Raw genomic sequence first — 23,611 nt, 5'->3', positions numbered from 1 at the left:
TTTAACAGATGAACTGTAGTGAGTGTAAAACACAGCAACAAATATTATATCAGATTAAATCATGTGTTTAAAGTTGCCGTTTTCTATTCCTACATGGAAAACTGGGGAACATTTTATAGCTGGATAAAAGAGACGGCCAGCTTTCTAATATAACACAGTTGTATACTAGAAGGATCTCTCATACTTAACAGTGAGTCTTTAAAGTACCAGACTGTAAATTCACAATATATTTAGATATAGAAAAGATGTCTATTTGTTTTTGAGGTTTTTTCTTGTGCTTGTTTTACATGTATTAGCATATAATTTACTTTATATGTGGTTAGTGTTTTGTTTACCGTGACAGCTGGTTTTGCAAGTTAAATGTGAGGAATGATTTCATTGTTTTGTTAAAATATACCAAAATAGTCGTATGAGTTTTACTGTAAAACCACTCAAATTATTATCTTCTGCAGGAAAAGCTTTGAATCAGACAGATTTTGTTATGTTTGCATGGTTTCTCCCTGCTTAATACCCTCTAGTGTTGCATTCTTCTGAACTGTGCCACGTAATGTTGGGTTTGGCTGTTTTTTGTTGAGTCAAAGGTAAACCCTAAGTAAAACATCTGATTTTGAAAACAGAATCTAATAGGACTGGCATAGGTGGGCTCCATTGGTGCCAGCATGTTGGGATTTCTGCACATCTCTACGTTTTTCTCCTGTTGCCTTGTCACTAACACCTCTTTTTCACCTCTTTGGAGGGTTTCTGAGTGGAAGAAGAGCAAGCAGGCCCTGCTCGCACTGCCTTCATCCCCTTGGATTGGTGCAGCACAAGACCCTCCACAAAACCTGGGCCAGATGATGTCTTCTGGACTGAGCGGTGCTAATCTTTTCTGCTTGGCTGGCAATAGCTAGGTTGCTTGAGATGCTTGGAGGCTCTGTGTGTGTGAGGTATAAGTAAAAAAAAAAAAGAGACGTATCCTTCAGAGAGGACCTGAATGTTTATTAGCGCAGAGGAAGGTAGCCAGCCAGTAGGTGTGAGCAGAGGAGTTGTTGGTTCCTTCTGCATCAGTGACTCGACTCTCTGCCTTCTGCATTGATGCAGGAGAGAGGTGGAAAAGTGGCAGCCCTGGGGTGTTGGGCCTCTGGCAAAAGCAGCTGCAAACAGACAGATCAATTTTATGGGTATAGTATTTATTGGGCAGGAAAGCTACTTTATTTAAAGTAAGCAAAATATTGCTGGAATCTTATTTTTTGCTTTTGTGAACATCAGATTTTCACACCAAGAAAACCGGTTTTTTGCTGGTTTTGAAAATCTCTGTTTTTTTAAATAAGAATGTGTAGTTTCTAGAGGCTCCTTCTGTATGCGATAGTTCCCCTCATTGTTGATAAATAAATGTAGCTTTCCCTTTCCCAAAACATTTATTGGTATATCCTTGTATCATTTCTGTAGTACCCATTTCCCACTCCCTCTCCCAGGCAGCAGCTGAGTTTCAAAACTTGTGGTTTTATCTAATTAAATTGTTCAAAATGTGATAGTTTTTTTCTTTTTCCAGATGCTCTAATGAAAACAGGGGAGAACACTTCCCTGCTTGTTTGTAAACAACCTGGGTTTTTTAATATTTTTTTTTTTAAATGGCATTTAGTATAATTATTTTAAATTCTGCGAGCTGATTGCAAACGATCAGCACTTTTTTGTTTTTTCTTCTGAGCAATTCAGGGTTGAGCTGAAAGTTTTAAATTGACACTTTTCACTGATTGGAGGCATACTTCGGATTTCTCCCCTTAGTGTAATAGCTTGGTGGGCATTTTCTTTTGTGCCTTGTTAGAAAGTGTCTTTGTGAGTGAGGCCTGTGCTTGGGGGAGGATTTGGGATTTTTTTTCCCCTCCTTTCGATGCATCTCTGTGCCGGAAGTGATTTGTATGCAATGTGCATGGTTAATGTTGGCTCTTACCAGAAGAGCAGGTGAATGAACTGCAAAAGAAGCTTGTAGGGAGAAATGCTAATGACTTGTATTTAAAACTGTTTTAATTGATTTTTAACTTCAGAATTCCAGGTGCATAGATACTAGAAATGTAGTCGCTGTAGAATGCATAGCCACTTTTTCCATAAAAATTGAATCTGAGTACTTGATATTGAGCTGTTTAAACTAGGAGTGGAAAAGTCAAAGTGCTCTCCCTTTACTGTGAATTCTAACCTAGAAAAAGATTGAGTGAATTCTCAGACATCTCAGTTATTTGACAATAATGTTTTCAATATAAAAATGAAGGGGTGTTTTTTTGGTCCAAGTGTGAAGCCTTTGGCCAGTATTCAGATTGCATTTAGTGGGCCTTTCTAAATGCTCTGTGAGAACATTCCTCCTTCTCAGTAAAAGCCAAGCCCACCTAGGTTTCTATCTCCAGAATTAGGGCGCTAACCAAATCTCTGGTGTCAGGTAGCCTGTCTCCTTATGCATTAATTACACTGTGTCCCTTTATTTTGACTCTTTTTACCCTCCATAGAGCAAGCTCCTCCCCCCTTTTTTTTAATTTATTTTGTAGTGAAAATCATGTAGCTTTTGATGGGCTAAAAATAAGGCCTTATTTTTGGTAATTTTGTAGTATGAAAAGACTAAATGGTGCATGCTGCTTTCTTACAGGAGAGTAAGTGATTTAGTGTGTCCAGTGGATGATCAAAGTATAGAAGAAAAAACCCAAAACAGTCAAGGCAAATAAAGCCATTTCAGGAAAGCTGAAACAAATGAATTGCTTGCCTGCATGTTCCTTACTGAGGGCATCAGTAAGGAACTGGTTTCCATATCAACACACTGATAAACAAATCACAAGGACAGGAACTGCACTGAAAATGTACTGAACTCCTAAATGACAGTATGAATTCATTTAATAAAAATAATAATAATAAAATAGCCTAAGGAATGATGGTTACATATAAGTAAGCCTGATTTACATACCAAACGATAGGATGGAAACTATGAAAAAAGAATGAGCAGAGTGATGGAAATGTGATATGAAGGGTAAGGACCAGCTTGGTTTGGTAGAACATTGAAGTTCATTAGGGTTTCTTGGAGGAGTCAGGAATCAAGAACATAAAAATGATCTAGTTGGTGGTAGTGTACTGAGAGAGGGGCTGAATGACAAGGGGATATTTTACTGATGAAAGACTTACTTGGAATGATTTAAAAAAAAAACAAAACTCACCGAGGAAAATTTGCAGAAGGGTTCTCATGATACTGAATGCCTTTCCCCAGTTTCAGTTGATGGAAGACAGGGCATCTACCTGGTAGTTTTGTTAGCTAATATCAGCTAATTTTCTCTCCTCTTGTTTCTGGCTGTGGCATTCTGCCTTCTCATGTTTTAGCACAGGTAGCCACTTAATGGTATGGTGAGCTGCTTCAGGGTAGTGATTGGGCTCCAACTTCATCCATAAAACAGAAAATAAGTAAGTAGGTCTTTGATAAAACCTGTTACTTTTGTAAGCTGCATCTGCATTAAGGATTGCTAGGGTAGTTATACCTGCATATTCTGTTTAATGTGAGTGTAGCTGATGTATCTGTGTAGTACCCTGTGTGCAGTTCATAACTCAAAATCTTGCACAGCCATGTACAGTGGGGTGACTAGATTTTTGCTTGTAAGAAACAGCCCAGAATGCCAAATGGCAGTTTTCTCCCTATTGCCCTCGTGCACCAGGCAATGGGATTGGGATGTATGACCGTGCCATGGAGAAGTGGGTGTGTTCCTAGGGTTTCGATTTAAGATACCAGTGTAGGGAAAAATCTTTCTCCACTTCCTGTATTCAGCATGTATAGGGAGATAAGGAGAAGAATCGTCCCAGTTTTTTTACTGAAAGAAAAGAAGCAGGTTTGGTTATGACTGAACTGAAAAGATCCTGTGTGTCAAAGCAGGGAGTGAAAAATTCACGGTAGCAGCTGACTTGTCTAGTTTCAGCCCAAGGCTCTTTGAAATTACTGAATTCTAAATTCTGATTTACAAACTGAACATTTACAGTGCAAATGTTTGTATTTTTAGTGCAAGTCCCTGTAAAGAAACAGATTATTTTTCATTGTACAAAGAACTTAAAATTTTATCTGGGAAAGATGGTGAACAGTGGTCCTCCCATTTTCTCACTGCGCTCCAGCACTTGTAGTTTTAATGTAGCTAAGTATTCTTTTATACTTGCTTTCAGCATTTTGTTCTGTTCACATGTGTATAGATCTGCACCTTTTAATAGGATCTTAAAGAGCTGTTTGAAACAGGTGGTTCTGTGTACACAGGCTCCTCTGGGGCGATGCTGAGCAGCTACAGCTCGAGGCACTGCCAGGGCAGACCTCTGCAAGACTCCTCAGCCCAGAAGAGCTACCAAGTGGCAACACACAGTCCTGGCTCAGCTTCTTTCTTGGCCTCTTGAGAGACTGTGTAGCACAATTGGTTTGGGGTTTTTTTGGGGGAAGGGGGCGGGGAGAGGGTTGTGTGTGTGTGTCTGTGTGTTTGTTTTTTGAAAGTCTGTCAAAACTGCCAGCTGATTTGCTTTCCTCTGCTATTTTCTTGTTGTAGTTGAAGAACCAAGGTAGGTTGGAAGGCAAGAATTTTCCTTTTGTCAATTAGTCCATCTCCTGTTATATTAATTTATGTTTTAATTTTTTGTTGGCTTACTTGCTGCTAAAAGGCTGGCTGAACTTTGCAGTGGCTGTTGTGTTACATCTGGAGTGATTCCTGTGCAAAAGGCTCGCTGAGGCCTTCCAAAGCACATCTACATCTTGCTTCCATCTTGCAGTCAGCTAGGGTCTAAGGATGGTGTTAAATCGGTAACAGAGGGGGGAAATTGTTTCTTTCTATATTTATTTGGCTTAAGCTGGGAAAATTGTTGTTTCAAATACTGTTTTTAAAAGCTGCTAAGTTCTGAGAAGCCTGATTTCCTGCTTGCTCTACAAGAAATGAGAAAATGGCTTCTGTTTTGTAACTGTGGAAAGTGTCTTGTTAGACCTTTTGTGCCTGGAGATAGGAAAGTTTAATTTGCAAGTTCAAGGAGCAAGAGACCTTTCCACCTGCTCAAATAATTGAAATTCTGCCTTTGTGAGCATTCAGCAAAAATAGCTGCTTCTTGCTTTTTAATGAACCTCTTTCTCTTTTTCCTTTGGATCTGTGACCGAAAGGACAACCACATATGCATGTGACACTGCAGTGCATCAGCGTGTGTTTGACAGTCAAGTCAAATCTTACTTCCCATGGACTCTCAGAAATGTCTGGGTGAAAATGAAAAACAATCTCTCATCTGTGTTTTTGTCAGATTGCCCAGCATAGTCTTTAAACTAGAATACCTGCAAACAGATGGCATGATGGCTGAGAGATACTTTTGCATACTGAGTTGTTTCTTTCTGTTTATGAAATGAGAATGTCATGTAAGTTTGTGCTTCCATGTTGATTTCTTATGAATGACTTTCAGGGTTTTTGCTAAAGTATTCTTTTCAGGGCTTGTGAAAACTATCTCCAAATCTCATTCTAGTCTTATACTGTGTTGTTGATACCAAGCTAGAAACAAAGCATCAGCTTCTGATTACTTCATCACAGGTTTTCTTCTTTCCAAAACTGGAATGTTTGCATTTATCCCTTATTTTAGAAATTAATTCCAAGAAAAGGGAAGGTCTGGTGATAATTTTCTTTCTCCTGCTAGATAAGGTCTGAATGGGAGACTAAAGCCTGCTCTACAGTGGAAATCCTCATATTGCCATACTGGTTACAGGTGGGTCTTTGCCTGATTAGTATACTGCCTTTTGCATAAAAGTACTATCACCAGGATAGCTTCATCCTCTTGAGAGAACCAGTATAGAGTATGCTGGGAAAAATATTTGTATGCCTTATAAAATATGTGTTCCAGTAGACCTTTTTCTGGTGTATTGTAGACATACATAGATGTGGAATTTTGCACATTGATTTCCCCCTCTTGTCAGTCAAGTCTTTGAGCATCCCTGACAGATCAGCTATGGAAGCTGCAGTAGTTCGTTGTTACTGACCTCTGTTTCTGCACAAGGTTACTGCTTTGTCAGCAGTGGTGGCAGAATGAGATGTCTCTGTTGCAGGTCACTGCGTTAAAGTCACTGGACAGACTCATGTCTAGTTTTGATGGCCTGAGCACTAATAATCTGGGCTGTGAAATGGAATAGCTGAGGTGCAAGCAGCTGTGGAGTTCTGCCAGTCCTCTGTCCTTCAGCAGGATGCAGGGGATGGGGGGACTGGCTGGGGGGAGTTAAAAAGGTGTGGCTTGGTCCGCTGGTGCTTGCTTGTCAAGCATTTTGAGCACATCTGGGTTGTTCAGTCTTTTGCTAGGCACACTGATGCTTTTGAGGGGAGTAAAATAAAAAAGTCTTGGTTTTCAGTGAAAGAAATTTGTTTTGGTTTTGTGCGGTGTATGTAGCAGTGCTTAAGACAGGTGGTTCTGAGCCAGCTGTGCCTAGCTGAAATGAGGAACTGCAGCTTTGTTGGGAACCTGTGGGCTCCTAAAACCAGTAAGTTTAAGGCAAGGAGATTCAGCATGTTAGGATGTTAGTAGCTTACTATTTACTTCACACCCATTCCTGACATAGCTGCTCTTAGTATGTGCATGAGTGATGTTGTAGAGGCAGCTGAAAAGCTGCGTAGGGTAAGTTAATTCGCACAAAAAATGGTCTTAAGTGCATTGAGTGTTAACATAAGAGATCATTGTGGAGCAACTCTGAAAATGACATTCAGCTAATCATGTCCACACTTATTCACAGAAACAAGCTATTGTATAAGAGTACAGTTCTCAGCTAGCTAAGAACGTCTTTTCTCTCGTGTTTATCTTGATTGTATCCCAAAGGGATACTTCTTCCTCTCTTTTAAGAAGAATTATTTCCATATTCAGTTTGCTATGTGCATTTTTTTGCTTTTCTTGAAGGACTGAAAATATTTCCTAAATTTTGCAATCAGTTGAGAAACTTTGTACTAAAACCTTCCTGTGGTACTTTTAGTCCCCTTATTTGAAAAGCCATTTTCTGTGTCATTTGATACTTATGTCCGTCTGGATTGCCGTTTCCATCCCTCTGTGAACCTGCATCAAGAAGTTTCTGTTAAGGATACCTGAAGGGTCACTTGATTCGAATGTCTTTTCTTAAACTCCTGACGGGCTGCAAACATTTCTTCTTCTCAAGTCAAGAGCTATTTTCGATAGCCAAACACACATTTATTGTGCTTAATTTTCCTGAGCTACTCCAGTGACTATCATTTAACTTTGTATTTCTTCGTTAGATGAGTGCCAGTCCCACTAGCGCTAGAGCCGGAGCGGGCTGCATTTCACAAGGACCACTGCAGAGCTGATGAGCTCCACAGGGGTTGCTGCACTTCTGAAACCTTTGCAGGCTCTGAAGTTTGGCGGCTGTTTGGGTCCCTGTAGAGCTTAGAGGTTCTTAGGGGCTGAAACGAGCATAATTGCAAAGTTGGAGCATTCACTGTGCAGGGCCTCACCAAATAATTGGCTGTCCCAATTAAGCAGCTGTTCTTCCCACTGAATAACGTTCAGGAAGGTAAACGGTTGCCTGCCCTGTAAGGTGTCCCAATTAACTGCCTTAAAATCAGTTAAGTGTCGTGTGGGGTATCTCTGTTCAACGACTGAAACAGTTGCATGCATCTCTATGGGGGCTGGTGTTTTAATGACACTCCTAGCAGGAACCTAGATTCATGCAGGATAGTAGGGCTGAAAGATCTGCATCAGTGTTGGGGAGCGGTGCGGATCAGAAAGTTGCAAAGCTGATGGGTGCTGGCGATGAATTTCTCTCCCTCTGTGCATACTGTCGGAAATCACTGCTAAATTACAGCATTTAATCTTGGCATTTGTACTCTGCAAGCTTTTTTCTATGTATGTGGGATATTCTGCCGTCAGCATGCCTAGACTTTATGAGCTTTTTCGAGAAGAAGCTCTGTTATTTATTATATTTGTTCATCACACAGAATGGAACCAAGAAATGCTGTTTCCGCCTTTTTTTTTGCTGTGGCAAAACCTTTTAATTTTGGGCAAATCAAAACTATGAAGTTACAGCTGTACAGTGCATAGTGATTTCTGATGCCTTTTAAGAGGAAGTTTTATTGCCTGGGATCACCTTACCTACCCAAGATGCAAAAATTAAAAAATGCTGAATCTAAGGATGCATAGAAAAAAGTTGGCAGGGAAAAAACATCAAAGCTCTTCCATTTGTTCATAATTTTTATGGATGGTATAATCTTATAAGGTAACCCAACATTCTGGGCCATAGTCAAACAAAATACCAGCTAAGTACTGCAGTCGAAGAACTTTCCTCTTTTCTGTAAGTATATGTCAAATACTTGATGTGCAGCGAGGTCTGGGCTCGCGGTCCCCATTGCTGACCCCTGTGGGGGGGGTGACCTGTAGCAAGGAGGCAGTAACAAGCAGCTGGACAGGTCCAGAGCTCTAGTACCAGCCTGTCCTGGTTGTAACTGCCTGGAATAACAGTACTATTGGCCAAAGTTGAGAAACATGAGAAAGTGTTCCTGTTTCTGGACCCAAGCAGGCTTGCTGAAGTCAGTTACAGCATGTCTGTGTATTACCCTCTGGATCTTATGGATTTGGGATTGCCCAATATGGAGCCCAGTTCTGTGCCTCTACCACTGTACAGTAAACATGCTACATACATATGGTGTTTTTTTCCTTAAAATTCAAAGGGTGATATAGATTTTAAATTAAAAAATTTTTATGTTCTACTTTTCTGGGCTAGAATTAAAATCTGGATTCCTGGATTTGAATTTTATAGCAAGGTATAACTAGATGAGGAGAGCGGCAAACGGAACAGTAGTCTTCTGGTGGTATCTAAATGCCATAATTTAGCACAATACATTACTTTTCACTTAATATTTTGCTCTATCCTGTGGGCTTTGGTGGTGGACTTTTTTTATTTTTATTTTTACTTTTTTTAATGGAAATAATGAAATGTGTTTGAAGAGGATGGGGAGGAGGGAGAATGACCCTTACCTTGTCTGTATGGCTGGCTTACCATTGTTCAATAAGTCTGTATGTTGTAACATCTTCCTTTCTGTATGGTCTCCGTATGGATTACTTACCAACCATTATATAATGAAACAAGAATCTGTAAGCCTTCCAGAAAGGAGGAGCCAACACACATATGTGAACAGTTTGATATTACCTGGAAGAGGGATCTGAGATCTCTGTAGAAAAAAATCTATAGAAAGACCTCTGCAGTAATGGGAATTTACAGTCGTGTCCATCTGTCCGTCCACCCCCGCTCTCCCTTGGATGTTAGCCACATCTCCCTTGCCTCCTAGCAGTTGCAGTTAACTTACAGCATGGTTACAACAGGGGCATTTCTTCCAGCTGTTTTACGCAGTTCTTTCCATCTCCTCCTGCTCCTACACCTGGTGCCTACACCTTGTACTTGCTCAGCTGTTGCTGAAAAGGACCTAAGTGCAATGAGTAAGAAAGTGACTGTTGTTGGCACCTGTGCTGGCTGAGGCTGCTATAGAAACCTACACCCTGTGTGCAAGTGGAAGTGTTGAAGTGTTCATGGAACTGTGCGCTGGACTGCATTTAGACTGATGACTGATTTTTAGCCCAGACCTGTTCCTTGAATCTCGTTTTCTCCATGGCCATATAAGCCCTGTACTGGAAGCAAAGATGATCTGCAAGAAGTTGCTTAAAAGCAACTGTTACTAAAAGAAATGGTCATCAAGCTGTAACCTGCCTTACTTTTGCAGCAATGAAAAGCCTGGCTTCCAAAGTGAAGCACAGCCCTTGATGCCATTGGCTGGAGCGTGGCTAGTTCTGAAGATTTTTAATAGAAAAATTAAAACCCCTAGGCTTTCAAGAAAGGTGGAGGAAAACAAAGAGGTGATAGTGTGGGGAAAAAAACCTTACCAAACCTATCGGAGAAACCAAGCAGAGGTCACTGGAGCTGGCTGGAAATGTTACTGAATCTTAAAGCCAGTTCTGTGTGCCTGTGTGCTCCTCTGACAAATGAAATAGGGCTGGTTTTGTGAAGTCTGGGAAGGCTTTCCTTTGTTACCAAACAGGTAACCCTTGCCTGTTTTTGCTTGAGTAATTGCAGCATGCATGAGAGGTGAAACAGGGAAGAAGATGAGGCTGTACAGCGACTAATGAGCTGTTTCAGCCTGAGAAATCAGTCTAGCAGGGTGGCCAGAGCCTTGGAACCTATTAACCTTGATGAAGTATTTGGAAGTCCAGGGCTTGACAGCTGGGGCAAAGAAGGGTCTTTTTAGAGAACTTTAAAATAAATCTCCTTTTTCTCTCTTCTTTCTCACACGTGCTCGCTGGTGAAATGCTGCCTGACTTTAACTCTTTTTTCAAGTATGTAGCTTTCTTTTTGCATAGCTTGACCAGGTGACTTGCTACTGTGCTTACCTATCTGAAAATTTTTTTGGTTTTTCTCCTTCTCCCTGATAGAGAACCAGGTTGTCTGTAGCACTTGTTTATGCCTACAGAAATCTCACATGTTCTCTTCAGATATTTGTGCTCTGCGTTTAAGACAGGCATGTTGCTCCATGAAGAATGTCTCACTTGGGTTTGAAAAGGGCAATATTTGTGTTAATCAGCTGCATTTCTGTCCGCAGATATAGCTATGCATTAAAACAAACATGCTGTAGACATGAATTAAGGGGGAAAATACGACATGGAATTTCCTGACTTTTTAAAATAAAAAAAATAAATCTTTGCCAAGAATAACTTCATCTGCAAATGTTTCTCAAATGTGTTGCACATTTGTTTTTCTTTAAAGGATGGGTGGTCAGGCCTCTTCACATGTGGGCACCATATAGTGACATGAGGTGGCTGTGTGATGATCTGGGTTAGTTTAAAGGCTTCAGATCTTTGCTAATCTGGATTGTTTTGACTGAACCAGGTTAGGGAGCACAGGCACAAGCAGGTATGCTGGCAGATGTCATGAGGTTATGAGAAGCAATTTAGGACAGTAGTCTTCTTGTCTGTCCCAGCTGCAACAACAAAACAGAGCAAGCACCATTGACACACTTTCTGATCTGTTTATATTATATGTTACTTCTGTTTAGTTATGCATTCTGTTAACAACCCACAAAAGTAAATCCATTTTCTACCACCTGCAGAAAAAGGACAAACATTCTTACCCCCTACGAGTCTCCAACCATAATAAAGTGGTTTCCCTTGCTTCACCTCAGTTTTAATGCAACTAGGTAACTTCCCTCCCCCCGCTATTTGCTAAATAATGTTTAAACATGTGCCAGTATATGCTAACGTGTTTTAAAACTTGCTTCCACAGTCTTAATAGATTTTACAGACTGTTTTGCCCGGTCACTGGGTGTGAACTGTGCTTCTAAACATGTTGACTTAGCTGCCTGTCTCTGAATTTCTCTGGAAAAAAAGGACATGAATTGGTCTTCCATCAAATCCACTTCACTGCCTTGCATGCAACTGCTATGTCCACTATAAGTCCACACACCTTCTTTCTCATTTCCCCCACAATGCTCTGGCCTGTGTTAATGAGGCTGTTGTACTTTTATGATAGGCTGTAATATCTATCATCACTGTTTAATGTGGAATTCTGAGATTATTTTTGAGATCTGTTGGATATCCCCAACTTTCTCACTTGACCTAAGGAAAGAAAGAAATGTATGGAAGTATAATGTGACATCATACTGTGGGTTTGTCTTGTTTTTCTTCAGCGTTTTGTAAAGTAACTTTGTTCTGTTGTGTTTCACAGGACATGTGTACCTTACCCAGTAGAACAGAGCTCCACAGACACTGTCTCTGCAGAATAGAGAGTGCTTTGCCTTTACTGAAAGTTGTAGACAATGTTCCAGTTGTAGATTTATAAGTGATTGCTTTCTTTTTTTGTCTTTTCTCTTTTTAAAATAATTATAGGTTCATGTATTGGACAGACTGGGGAGAAGTGCCAAAGATAGAACGTGCTGGGATGGATGGTTCAAGCCGCTCCATTATAGTTAACACTGACATATATTGGCCAAATGGACTGACGTTGGATTATGAGGAACAGAAGCTTTACTGGGCAGATGCTAAACTGAATTTCATCCACAAATCAAATCTGGATGGAAGTCATAGGTAAGAAGTTTTTGTTTGATGTATGTAATCCGGTGCTTTTCTTAGAAAATGTTGATTAAGCAACATCATAAGCTGTGTTGCAGGGAATTGTCGTGTTAGCACTTGCAAAATTTTAAGCAAACTAGTGCTGTCAAACTTTTATCCGTCCTCATCCTCCCCTTTCCGACACTGCGAAGTTGAATGTGTGCTCCTCTTTGGGGTATCCTGTAACTCTCACTAAGTCTTTTCTCGGAACCAGTCCCATAAAGAAATCCTTGAATACTATTCTTAATTGTGTAAGACTATATAGCAAAAATGTCCCTTTTCAATAGGTCTCCTGTGTTCTGTTGCTGAAGTATTCAGAATGCAGAAAATGATCTGAAAAAATGGATCATTATATACTAGTATTTCACTTTCATTAATCCTAGGGATGGGAAATGAGTGGAAAACAGTCTTTACAGAGAACTGTGCTGAAACGACTATTTTCGTCTAACAGTCTTATAGTGATGATGTAATTCTTTTTGATCCAGTTATGGCTACTTCTTAATTAAGGCTATAACTGGTACTTTGTATATATGCATTTATCCCTAATTTGGGCAATGACCCTCTTCATTAAATGAGATAGCTTTGACCAAGTGTTGTTTGCACACACAAATGAATCACAGTTAGTTTGTGCCCAAGGTATCATATAGAGATATGATTTTTTTTGAGGTTGTTATTTGCAAATTTTTGTGATGCTTCAGCTGGTTTATCTGGGCATGAAATATCCTTTCTTGTGCTCTTCATTCTGACCTCTTAGGGACTTGTCCCTTCTTTCACCACAAATGTTAATTTGGCATAAAGAAATCAATCATATTGACAAAATAGGTGTTTTGTGTGGACTTGAGTAGGAACATAGGCAGCATGCATGAAATATATCCGCTGTCTTCCTGTGGTATTTATTTTGAACTCCACAGTTTCTTGTAATGCTGGTTTGAAAGGTTATGTCATTTTCTTCTTAAATTCTGCCTGTTAAGAGACCAAAAGTTCATGCAGTATTTTTGTAACTGTGTTTGTTCATAGAAACTAATAGGAGTTGGATGCAGTTTTAAATTTGTGTCTTTGGATATAAATATTATAAATAGCGTTGTTAATTCAAACCATGGAGATATGGATATCTATTTTGAAGTAGTCCTTCATTTTCTGTTTATTTCACAAGAAGGAAAACTTAACAGTACCAAAAAAAAGAATAACTGTGAAATATTTCTCTCTCTGTAAAAAAGGAATACTGTAACATAAGTTTTCAAGTAATAGAGAGAAAGTGATAGGAATTATCTTGTGCAATAGTAGCTTGAGTCTTTTTAAATTTTTTTCTTTTCTTTTTTTTTTTCTTAATGGTACTGGTTAACTGGAATACCCTAAGATCTCTCTGTTAAATATTATTTATAACATTTTATACCTCCCATTATAAGAATAGAGAAATCATGAAACCAGATGTGCAACACAACTTTAAAAAGTCACCTTGACTGAAAGCAATCATATGTGGGGTTCAATGTGACAGCTTGCCACCTGAAAAATTTCAGTCCAAATGTGGAATTCTCATACAAATATGAAATGCTCACTGTTGCTGTAAGAAGTAACGGAAAGAAGCAACACCAAAACAACCCCACTCTCCAAACCATAACACCAGTGAGAAGAAAGTACCACTCCAAAATGACTGCTGATATCAGACCTAAAATGCACTTCAGTGGCTTTGTCCAACAGCATAATTTGGTGGCACATTTTATTCTTGAGAGACCCCTCTTTGTGCTCTTCTATTTACATGAGAGGGAAAGGACTGCCTTAGTATAGCAACACACCACTGCAGTCTGGCTGATGCCCTTCTAGGAAGAGAGTGTGTATTGGGTGCTGCATTAAATGGTACTGCTTTCAATAGCACTCCCTGGAAACGATGCAGGATGGAGAGATGTTTTTTTGAAATGTTAATTGCTTGAAAAGTGTCCACTGATCAAAAATTGACGCCACCACCATCCAAATTGGTATTTATGTTTTTCCTACAGAGCACAAACCTCGTCTTATCTAGTGTCTCCAGTCTTTCTGGCTCCAGACCTGCTTCGGTGTTTCCTGCTGGCACCTACTGCATTTTCAATCTTCTCTTGCTACTGGCTTCTTTGCAGTTTTCCCCTTACTGGTGGTCTGTGGCACAGCAGTGCAGATATATTTGGTTTTGGTATTTTGTTTTTATTGTAATGATGTTTATTCCCTGGTCTGCCTTTGGCTAACCTGGAAGTGATTCATTCTATAGATGAGACTGTGAAGGTGCTGATCTTTCATGGTGTGAGGGGATGACCAACCTTGTTTGTCTGCAGAGAGCTGCATCGAACAGCTGTCTCATGACATAGAATTGAAGTCACCTGGGTCCCAGTAGTTATCTCATTCCAGGGTAAATTCTCTGGAATTGGTAAAGCCTGTAATAAAGACCTGTATAGACAAGTAATTTAGATTTTTAGATCTACTAATTCTTTCTTACACATTCATTAAAACCAAAGCAATTAGTCTAATACTTTAGAGTTGTTGGTTTTATTTTTTAAACTGATACTGAAATGTATTATTTAAACTGATACTGAAATGTATCAGAAATATTTCATGGCAGTATGCTAATGTGTTACTATTTGAGGGGGAGGAAGGGAAATCATTGTTAGAGAGGAAAGCACATATGACTTCCCTTAAGCACTCAGAAGTGCACATCACTTCTAACAGCACCTGTTTTTCCCTAGGCATGTGAGAAAGTTCTAAAGCATCAGAAAATAGTCAACATCTGTATCCAGGCACTTTTGTTTTGTTTCTTTTATTCTTTGCAATTACATCCTTGGGAGGGGGAAAAAAAGGGAAAGAATGGCAGAAGTTAAGCTGTTCTACAATGGGGTTTTATGTTTGGTTTTTTTTTCTCTGCTGTGACCTCTTAGCTTCTGCCTGTCTTAAGAAAAAAGATCTGGGACTGTCCGAAGTGGTTCTTTTTTTGTTAAATACTGTCTTTCAGTTATTTAGCAAATTCACCTTTCTCAATATGATATTTTACAGCTGTAATTCTGTATTTTTGTATATGCCTCTTAATAATTTTATTCATCTTTTTCAATAACTGATTTTCTAATACTAAAAAAAGAAAAGACAATTTCTAATTCTGCAGACAAAACAAAACTCCTTGAGATCTTCCTTTTAAGTGGGGGGAAAAAACCCCCAAACCCACAAAGCCTTTAGTCTTTTCTCCTAGTCATCACCATTCCCCCCAAAAAAGAGAAACTAATCAGATTTTTCTGTGAACGGTAGAACTAATAGCATCTGAGTTTAGAAAGATTTCTACTTATTCCTCCACCCCAGGAGCAATCCCTCTGGTTTCTCTCTGTACGTTCCTATGCCCCTTGCACGCATGCATGTGCATGCACACGCCGCCTCCTTTTTTCTCCCTCCTTGCCATCCCTCAAATGCACCCATGGCTCCTTACAGTCCTTTACCCAGCGTTATCCCTTCCTCCTGTCTGTGTCCCCTGTGCACTCTTGCTGGGTCTGGCAGCTCAACAAAATGTTCCTGGGCAACTTATTTCAGCTGTTCCTTCTGTCAGGTGGGTCAAATACAGGGGATTTAGGGTCACTTCTGTCTTTACAGCCATCCGTTTGGTAAGGAAACTTTACAAAAAGTAAAAAAAAATCTTTTTGTGATCCCTGCTTTCCTGAATGGTTGGCCAAGAGATACAAGATGCGTTGGGGTATGGAGTTGGAGGAGATGGATACTGTACAGACACAGCTAGAATGATCGAATAGCCTTGTTTCCATGTGAAAAAATGACATTGTATGATGAGGCCGACTTTTTTCCATCACCGCCTTTTAAAATCCCTTTTTTGGTGGGCCACCTTTGAGAGTCGTTTTCCTTAAGAGTGAAGAATGGGGGAAGACAAGATCCTTATCATTGAGTACATAATCTAACTGAAAACAGACTTTTTGGCTTATTTAGAAACTGCTACTCTTGGTTATTTGTTCTTGATATTTAGACCATTCTTCTAACTGCTGTTTTGTATTTAGAAAATCAGTTTAATTTTTTTGTTGCAATCTAAATTTGTCTTGATTAAAACAGATTTTTTATTATTTTTTTTTAAATTGTTGCGAAGTGTTACTAGTTTTTCTGCTGCTTTACCTACTGTCAACATGTCTGGGAAAATATGCTTCTGGAAGCTGAAGCTATTGAAGAAATGAAAAAGGCAATTGAGTTATTGAAAGACATATAGCTTCATAAAAATACGATATTCTAGATCTTAATAGTTTTGGTAACTTTCAGCAAAGGAAGCAGATGAGTAAAAATTTGATCTGTCAAGTTTTTTTAGTGTTGCATAATGTGAGGTGGGAAAGAGTCTATAGCAGATAAATGTGATTGTAAAAGCTTCGTGTAAAGCAGGATAACATGAATTTTAATTGCTTTGAGGGAAGTGAGAAATAGTTAGCAGGAACTAACATCTTTATATCAAAAAAAGAATTTCAAACAGTTCAAAGAAAACTGCTTTTGTGGTTTGGGTGGTGAGAGAGAATACAATGTAAATAGGAAAATATTTTAATTAGTGTCACTGACGGTATTAAGGTGTTGAGTTTCAGACCTCAGTGGTCTAAAATTTGGAATGAGCGAAAGGGAAACATTCTTGGCATATTTCTAAAATCTGGAGGAAATCCATAACTTTTTTTTCCTTTTTATTCCTGTAGTCTGACTATCACGTCTCTACACCTGGCACTACACAAGAATTAAAGATTTATATGTCAGAGAAGGACATTGATATGCATGGATGCTTTGCTGCTTGCTTGCAGGGGTCTGGATAGTGGAAGAGTACAGTAGGCAGGTGGGAGGAATATGCAAGGGGTGAAACAAAGGAGGCCTTGATTTCATTTTTTTTATTATTATTTTTTTGTTACCTCTTCGGACAGGACCTAGATAAGCTTCCTTTGGAGTCAGTGAGCCTCTGCATTAAAACTAGTGCGCAGCATGACAGCACTGGCAGTAGCACTCAGTAAATATGTGGCAGAGTCATAAATTCATGGAGAAAACCTCTACAGCAAATTTTACAAGGATGATGTATCATTTGTTACCTGCTAGCCCTGGGACTTATTAGCCCTAGCTACTCCAGTGATGGGCTCATTAGAATAATGAGGAAGAGCACAGAAGTTGATGACTAATGCCCTTGGTTTGCCAGAGAGAGGAAGGAACGAACAGTTTTTCATGTCAGAATGTAATAATTAAAAAATTAAATTGGTGCATAGAAGAGATGGTTTTGTTTTTTTGCAGCTCTCGCCCCACTCTTATCAGAGCGAACAGTTGCTTTTTGTGGGACTAATTAAACAAAACTGAATTGCAGACAGCTCTCCTGTGAGTAGAGTACCCGAGATAGGTTGGCCTGCTAAGGCAGCTCTTGAATTAATTTTCTCTTCCTTTACCCTGCAGCAGCAGTTCTAATTAATAAGTTAACACATTACTGGCTGAAGGGAAATGCACTTACAAGGTCCCCCAGGAAGCGTTTGTGCTAATGAGATGGGTTTTGAGGCCACTGTAAGAAAACATACTTCCAGCAACTGTCAGAAAGCTGGGAAGCTCTTGCAAGGAGGTGAATGTCTTAAGTTTGCACTTGAGCATTGATTTTTTCCAGTTTCTGTTTTCAAGCATCAGCTCATGTCTGTCTGCCAGATGATTAGCTGCCGATTTGATGAAACAGTAAAAATACTGTGTCCCTGCATTTAGAAGAGTTTCTTTTTCATTATTTGCATATAATGTGTACAATGTACGACATTACATGCAAGGTATAAAATATTGCATTCTGCGTATATCTTTGTGTAGATTTCTGAGAGATAAAAAATGCTTAATACCCTCAAGCAGTGAAGAAGAACCAGTCTATGGTGAAAAGCCTGTTTCAGTACCTCACCAAAACATTACAGGCCAGTGCAGAAGACGAATAGTGCCCTAATTAAAGCTGGTACAGGATCCTGCATAAACAGAATTAATTAGATTATTTGGACACGGAGCTAGGGTGAATTTCCTGGTTCTTCCCCAAGGTGCTTCTGAAATAAAATGCTAGAAAGGTGGAGTTTCAAAACATCTGTAGTTGACTCTGTGTGAGATGCACATATGCTGTCTATATACGTAGAGTCACTAGGTCACAGGTCACTGCATATTTCTAGACTTTAAATAAAATATGTAGTACAGGGTGATTAGCCCAGGTGGATCAACAGAACAGCAAATCGATACTGTTTCTAAGACCTGAGATGGCAGATGCAGAATAAGTTCAGGATCACAGCCCCGCTGAAAGCAAAGAGCAGCTTCAGTTAGGAAGGACATAGACCACTCTGCAGATAGTGGATCTGCTGGTGCACCTCCTCCTAAACTCCCTCGTCCCCTTCTGCTGGCTTCCCAGTCTCCTCCCCTCTTGCCGGAGGCCTCTCATCTACACTGTCGATCGTGGTGGTGTTTGCCTGAAAAATGACCTGCTGGATGACTTTGTTTCTCAACCACGGTTTTACTCTTGATTGACTTTTTCAGACCTTCATTGAAGGTGGGATTTGAAATCTCATTGCTAGGCCTGCTAGTTGTTACATATACTTTCTGGAAACACATAGCAATCGTCGCTTAAAGAAGTGGCAAAAGACAAAATATTTTCATTTTAAAAGACAGTATTATACCCCACAAGTCATGTTTCCTGTTTACTTTCTCAGGTAATTGGAACCAGGCTTGTATTCTGATAGGAATATTTGAACAAGCATTCATGGTAAAAATCCAGCTTAGTTTTCCAAGTTTGCTTTGCAAATGTTTTTGTTAGGTTGGCAGGAGAGGAAACCTCATAAGCCCCTGAGGGAACTGAAGCTCCCTGCCCTCCTTGTGGCATCCTTGGTGTGCTGTTATATGGTTGTCTGTTGGTCTTTCATCCTGCTTCATGTGATGGTGTGTGGGATTCATGCTGTGCGTGCTTCATCCACGTGCGAATATTTCCAATTGTCACAAGTTGAAGCTGTGTAATTCTTGCAATTTCCTGAATGCTCAGGCATTAAGTAATCTGTAGATGGAGAGAAACATTTTGTGTAAAATATTATAATTTGCTTCATGCAAACCTGTCTGTTATATGCTTTCTTTAACATGATAAGCACTAAAAGCAAGATTCAAAAGACAGGTCTTTACATTTTTAATCCTTCATGAAGGAAGTTGTGATGGTAATTGCAGCATAACAACTTTGTGCTTTGTTTTTTCTTCTACCAAGGGCGGGGAGGGGGGGGAGAAGCCTGATAAGAATCTAGGCCCCCAGGTATCTTTAACTGAAAATTGATCTGGTATAGCATAAGAAGGAAAATAAAATTCAGTAAATGCAGATATGAGTATCCCTTAAAGACTTTTTCAACAATATGTAGACTAATCAGGAAGCTTTTACCTCTAGTTGGTATGAATTTCCAGCTCTTAATACTGTATTGTCATTGGATGCCAGTATGGTAAATTTTGCCATAGTATTAAGTATGAAGTATTAAGATGAATTACCTTAATTTTTTCCCAGTCTTCACAGTTGTATTTGAAAGGGGATTGCGAAGACTGATACAACGGTACATTTTTTTCCCTTTCTTATAGCCTAGGAGATGGTAATAGACATGGGATCCTCCAGAGGGACACCAGAGAAGTGGTTTGAAACACAAATATGAAAATTCTTGCACCCTGCCCTGGAGATTGAGTGCAGGCAGCCTCAGAGGTCACCTGAAAGGAGTGTCGCTACTGTGAAGCTGGAATGTTAATGGTTTAGAGACATACAGGCCAGGTTGTCTAAAGTACCCCAGGTTTTCTGCAGGTGTTCTGATCAGTTTTTGAAGTTACAGAACTGTAATGCAGCCAGAATAGAAGGGATTTGGTTAATGGAAAGTGTTTGCTTGTTTGTTTTTATGGAGAAATGCTATTATGCTTGGATATAAGACATTATCTGTTAAAATTCTAGGGAAAAATAATAATTCTGATACTTTATATAATCTTGATTTTTGGTGGCTTTTTTTTGGTGTGAAGAATGCTTAAATTTCATAGCTATAATCTAGCTTTGGATTTGAATGCTAGTTTTAGTTGAAAAAGAAATGAAGGCAGACTGCAGAAATCCTGGTTGTGATAAAGGATATGAATTTAAAGTTAATCCTTTTTGGTCATTTTACTGTTAACCTTTATTTCAAGTAAGTTTATTCTTTGTCTGAAATGCATATTATCCTGAAGCAGGATCTTTTTTGTCATTGCTAGTATAGAACTTGATAGATTGTCTGTGAATTTTCATGTATATATTCCATTTCAGAGTTCAGTAGCCCCTTTTGTAATGCCTGCTTTAACTTGTTTATTATTTGTTTCCTTTATCTTCACAAAATATTTCACAGGCCTCTTTAACGGAATAAGAATAGAACAAAGGTGAATGTATTTAAATTGGATCTGTTTTCTTCAGGCAGTAGAAAACCCTTTGCTATAACAAGTTTTTATTGTAATTGCATTTCTGATTACCATGATGATACTATAAATAGTTGTATTTAGGAAATCACGATACACAAGACAGGTGGAATTTAATTTCTGTGGCAACTGCTTGTTTTATCTCTCTTTTTTCTTCCTACTTTCCTTCTCTGCTGTTCTCTTCTACATTTCCTTAAGTGTCAATTGCCATCAAGATTTTTAAGGCAAATTTGTGTGATTATATGCCTGGTGCAGGGAAATTATTCAAGTTAGTGTGTGTTTAGTGCCACCTAATATGTAGCCAATTTGCATGTTGCTGAAGCCCTAGAGATGTCTCCTGCACGAATAACGTTGCTCCTTATCCTCATCTCTCACTTTCTCATCATCTCTGGTGTCTCTTTTTAATGAAACTAATCATGCGGGTACAGCAGTTCGAAGAAACTGAAGAGCTTAGTTAAGGATAATAGGATGTAGTGCTTTTTGCTGTCGTATCGCTTGTTCCAATCAAGCCTGGGCTGATAGCGTAGAGGCTGAAGGTAGCTGCCACCGAAGAGCTGTCGGGTCGCGTCTATCCAATTACACCTGCAGCACTGTACCTGGTACCCAGGTTGGTGGCTTTATTAGCGAGGCTAGAAGCGTGGAGAGCTGGCTGCTCCCCGACCCTGCATGGGTGCTCGTGAAATACACTGTGGGTGGGAAGCGCCTGCTCCTGTCAACTGTGCGCAGCAGCTGAGCACTACGGGTGACATTCTGGTCCCCTTCATTCACCCAGGTGTATTTAATAAATAATTGGTCAAGGCAGAAGTCGGGATCCCTCTTCTCACCTGACAAAACCAGAGCTCTGCGGTTCCTAACGCAGATCACGCTAAAGCATAACTGCTTCGCAGCAGCCATCAGGAGGATGTTTCTCGCTCCCTCTCCCCTTCCTTTTCCTGTTTTTTAGCACCTTGGCTCTCCAGTCTCCCACCCCCTTAGGCTGTGGAGGCTCATTTAGTGCAAATCGACCACTGCTGCTGTGCTGACATGCATCATGTGGCTGCTGTTCAGCAAGGCCGACGGAGCGGCATGTGGAGTGTGTTCAGAGGGGAAAAAAGCCCTGCTGGTTTTGCTGATTGGAAGTGAACTATCACCTTGTAATGGCTTGCTGGAAACAGGGGATATGGAGTGTGTGTTACTGGGAATACTCATCTTAATGAGATGCAAGAAATACATGCTGTTATATTAGGGCCCAAAGCCATTTTCATGTGACAGTACCTTGTATCTGCTGAGAAGAATTATACAAGTTTAAGAGTAATTGCTTCAAGGCTGTGGCTGTCAGTGCAGTCAAATGAAGCGCTCCTGAATCTCTCCAGATAAGGGCTGGTTTAGATAAGGGTCATAGTTCACCTTATGCATTGTCATAGGAATAGGTGGTTGTCCAAAAGTTGGGCATGTCTAACAGTGCCTATTGTACTCAAAGATTTATTCCCATCAGGAATGGTGGTACTAATGGCGTTTAAAACCCCTCTGTTTTTGTTGTTGTTGGTTTTCATTTTTGTTTGTTTGTTGTTTTTTTTTTTTTTAAGTGAATTGCAGGATAGTCAGAATGCTTCAGAAAAATGTGGCTTCCCTTGTGCATGGAAGTGCTGTCTTTAGTGCAGGTTTGGTTATAGTCAGAGCTTTGGACTTATATTGCTTCTGTCCCATATGACAAATGTCATAAATTTGTCATAAAGACTTAGGTAGTCTCCAAGCCTGCTATAAACTAACATTATTCAAATCTGAAGGCATTTAAGGTTTGGGGGTGGGGTTGGTAAAAAGTTTTACAGAATTAGAATGCCTTAATTCTTGGTACGGGAGTGTGTTGTGTCATTCTGGCTTCACTGTTTGGCTGGTAGGTTTCAGCTGTAAATTATATTACAGTAGTCTTTTGTAAGATGCTTAGTTGGTGCATTTAATTAGAAGCAAATATATACCTGACTCCAGACAGAGATAAGAAAGAAAAGATAATATGTCCTACTTTTGAGTGCAAAATATCAAGAAATAGAAAATTTTGTTTGGTGTAGAATTGGAACACTAGAGTGACAGGTAAGGGAATGTATGTGTTTTTCTTGGGAGCAGAAAAAAGTAGAAGCTTTAAAGATAATGCATCTTTTTCCAGAAGCTAAGGTGAAAGAGCAGTAATGACTGCAGTCTCTTTGTACTCAGACTCATTGGCAGAAGACACCTTCAAGTTTCTTGCTTTAATATAGTCTTCTGTTATATTTTAACAGAAAATATTTGGAAAATAAGGGTATTTTTGTCCTCTACTGAACCACTTCAGTTACCGACTTCTTTGCAAAAGCGATGCATACAGTGGGGGGGTGCTTTCTCTGTAAATGGACAGATAATGACTCTCTTCCCTGCAAGTAGAAAATTGGGATGCTGGTGTTCATAGTGTACCCTATATTGAAAGAGTAGTAGAGCTGTGTGTCAATCCCTTATGCTTTCAGTCTGGGAAGAGGGATGGTGATCTCCACTGTTCTGTGGGAGCTTGTGTATGTGGGAACGCATGTGCACCCACGCAGTTAAGAAGAAAGGAGGTGGGAAGAAGTGCTTGTGTAAATGGTACTTGTGTGGCCCTCCTTTGAGCAGGGCATTGGTCCAGATGACCTGCGGGGTCCTCTCCATCCTAAGTTTTTGTGTGATTCTGAATAAAATGACTGTAAGAATTGAGCTACTTAATTCCAGTTCTGAGGAACCTGGGTACAGATAATTAGTTTCTACATCACAAGAACCTGGAAAAACTGTCTTCAGTAATGTTTGTGCTGCATTTTTCTGATGGCTAATGAGCATGTGTTTGTATATATACATAAAATATATGGGTATACTCTTTAATTTTGTTTATGAACCTGGAGACAGGCAGTGACCCAGTTTGCTCAGAAATGATACCATTACCATAGCAGAAGATCAGTAGAACTCTGTTTAGTGGCACTGCTTATAATAAAAACTATAGCTTAATAATTATCATAATAATGAATCATGAAAACTAACTTTAAGGATTTCTCTATAGTAAAACTATTTGCCATTAGAGTGTTCTTCTGATGGTTCAAAAGAACAAAACTAAAAGAGATGGATGGACTGCTAACTG

The 23,611-nt window shown here is 39.5% G+C and overlaps 1 protein-coding gene across 3 annotated transcripts in view; it reads left to right on the top strand.

The window, feature by feature from the left end:
• LRP6 (LDL receptor related protein 6) overlaps window positions 1–23,611 on the top strand; it is a 126,648-nt gene that overhangs the window by 40,849 nt on the left and 62,188 nt on the right. For all 3 annotated transcript variants that reach the window (XM_049822152.1, XM_049822150.1, XM_049822153.1), the window contains one exon: window positions 11,866–12,063. In XM_049822152.1, coding sequence (XP_049678109.1) covers window positions 11,866–12,063 — 198 coding nt within the window. The remainder of the gene's footprint in view (window positions 1–11,865; window positions 12,064–23,611) is intronic.

This window comes from Accipiter gentilis, chromosome 18, assembly GCF_929443795.1.
Source record: "Accipiter gentilis chromosome 18, bAccGen1.1, whole genome shotgun sequence".
In the NCBI taxonomy this organism is placed as follows: Eukaryota; Metazoa; Chordata; class Aves; order Accipitriformes; family Accipitridae; genus Astur; species Astur gentilis.
The sequence above is the reverse complement of the archived record's forward strand: the minus strand, read 5'-3'. Positions and strand labels throughout refer to the sequence as shown.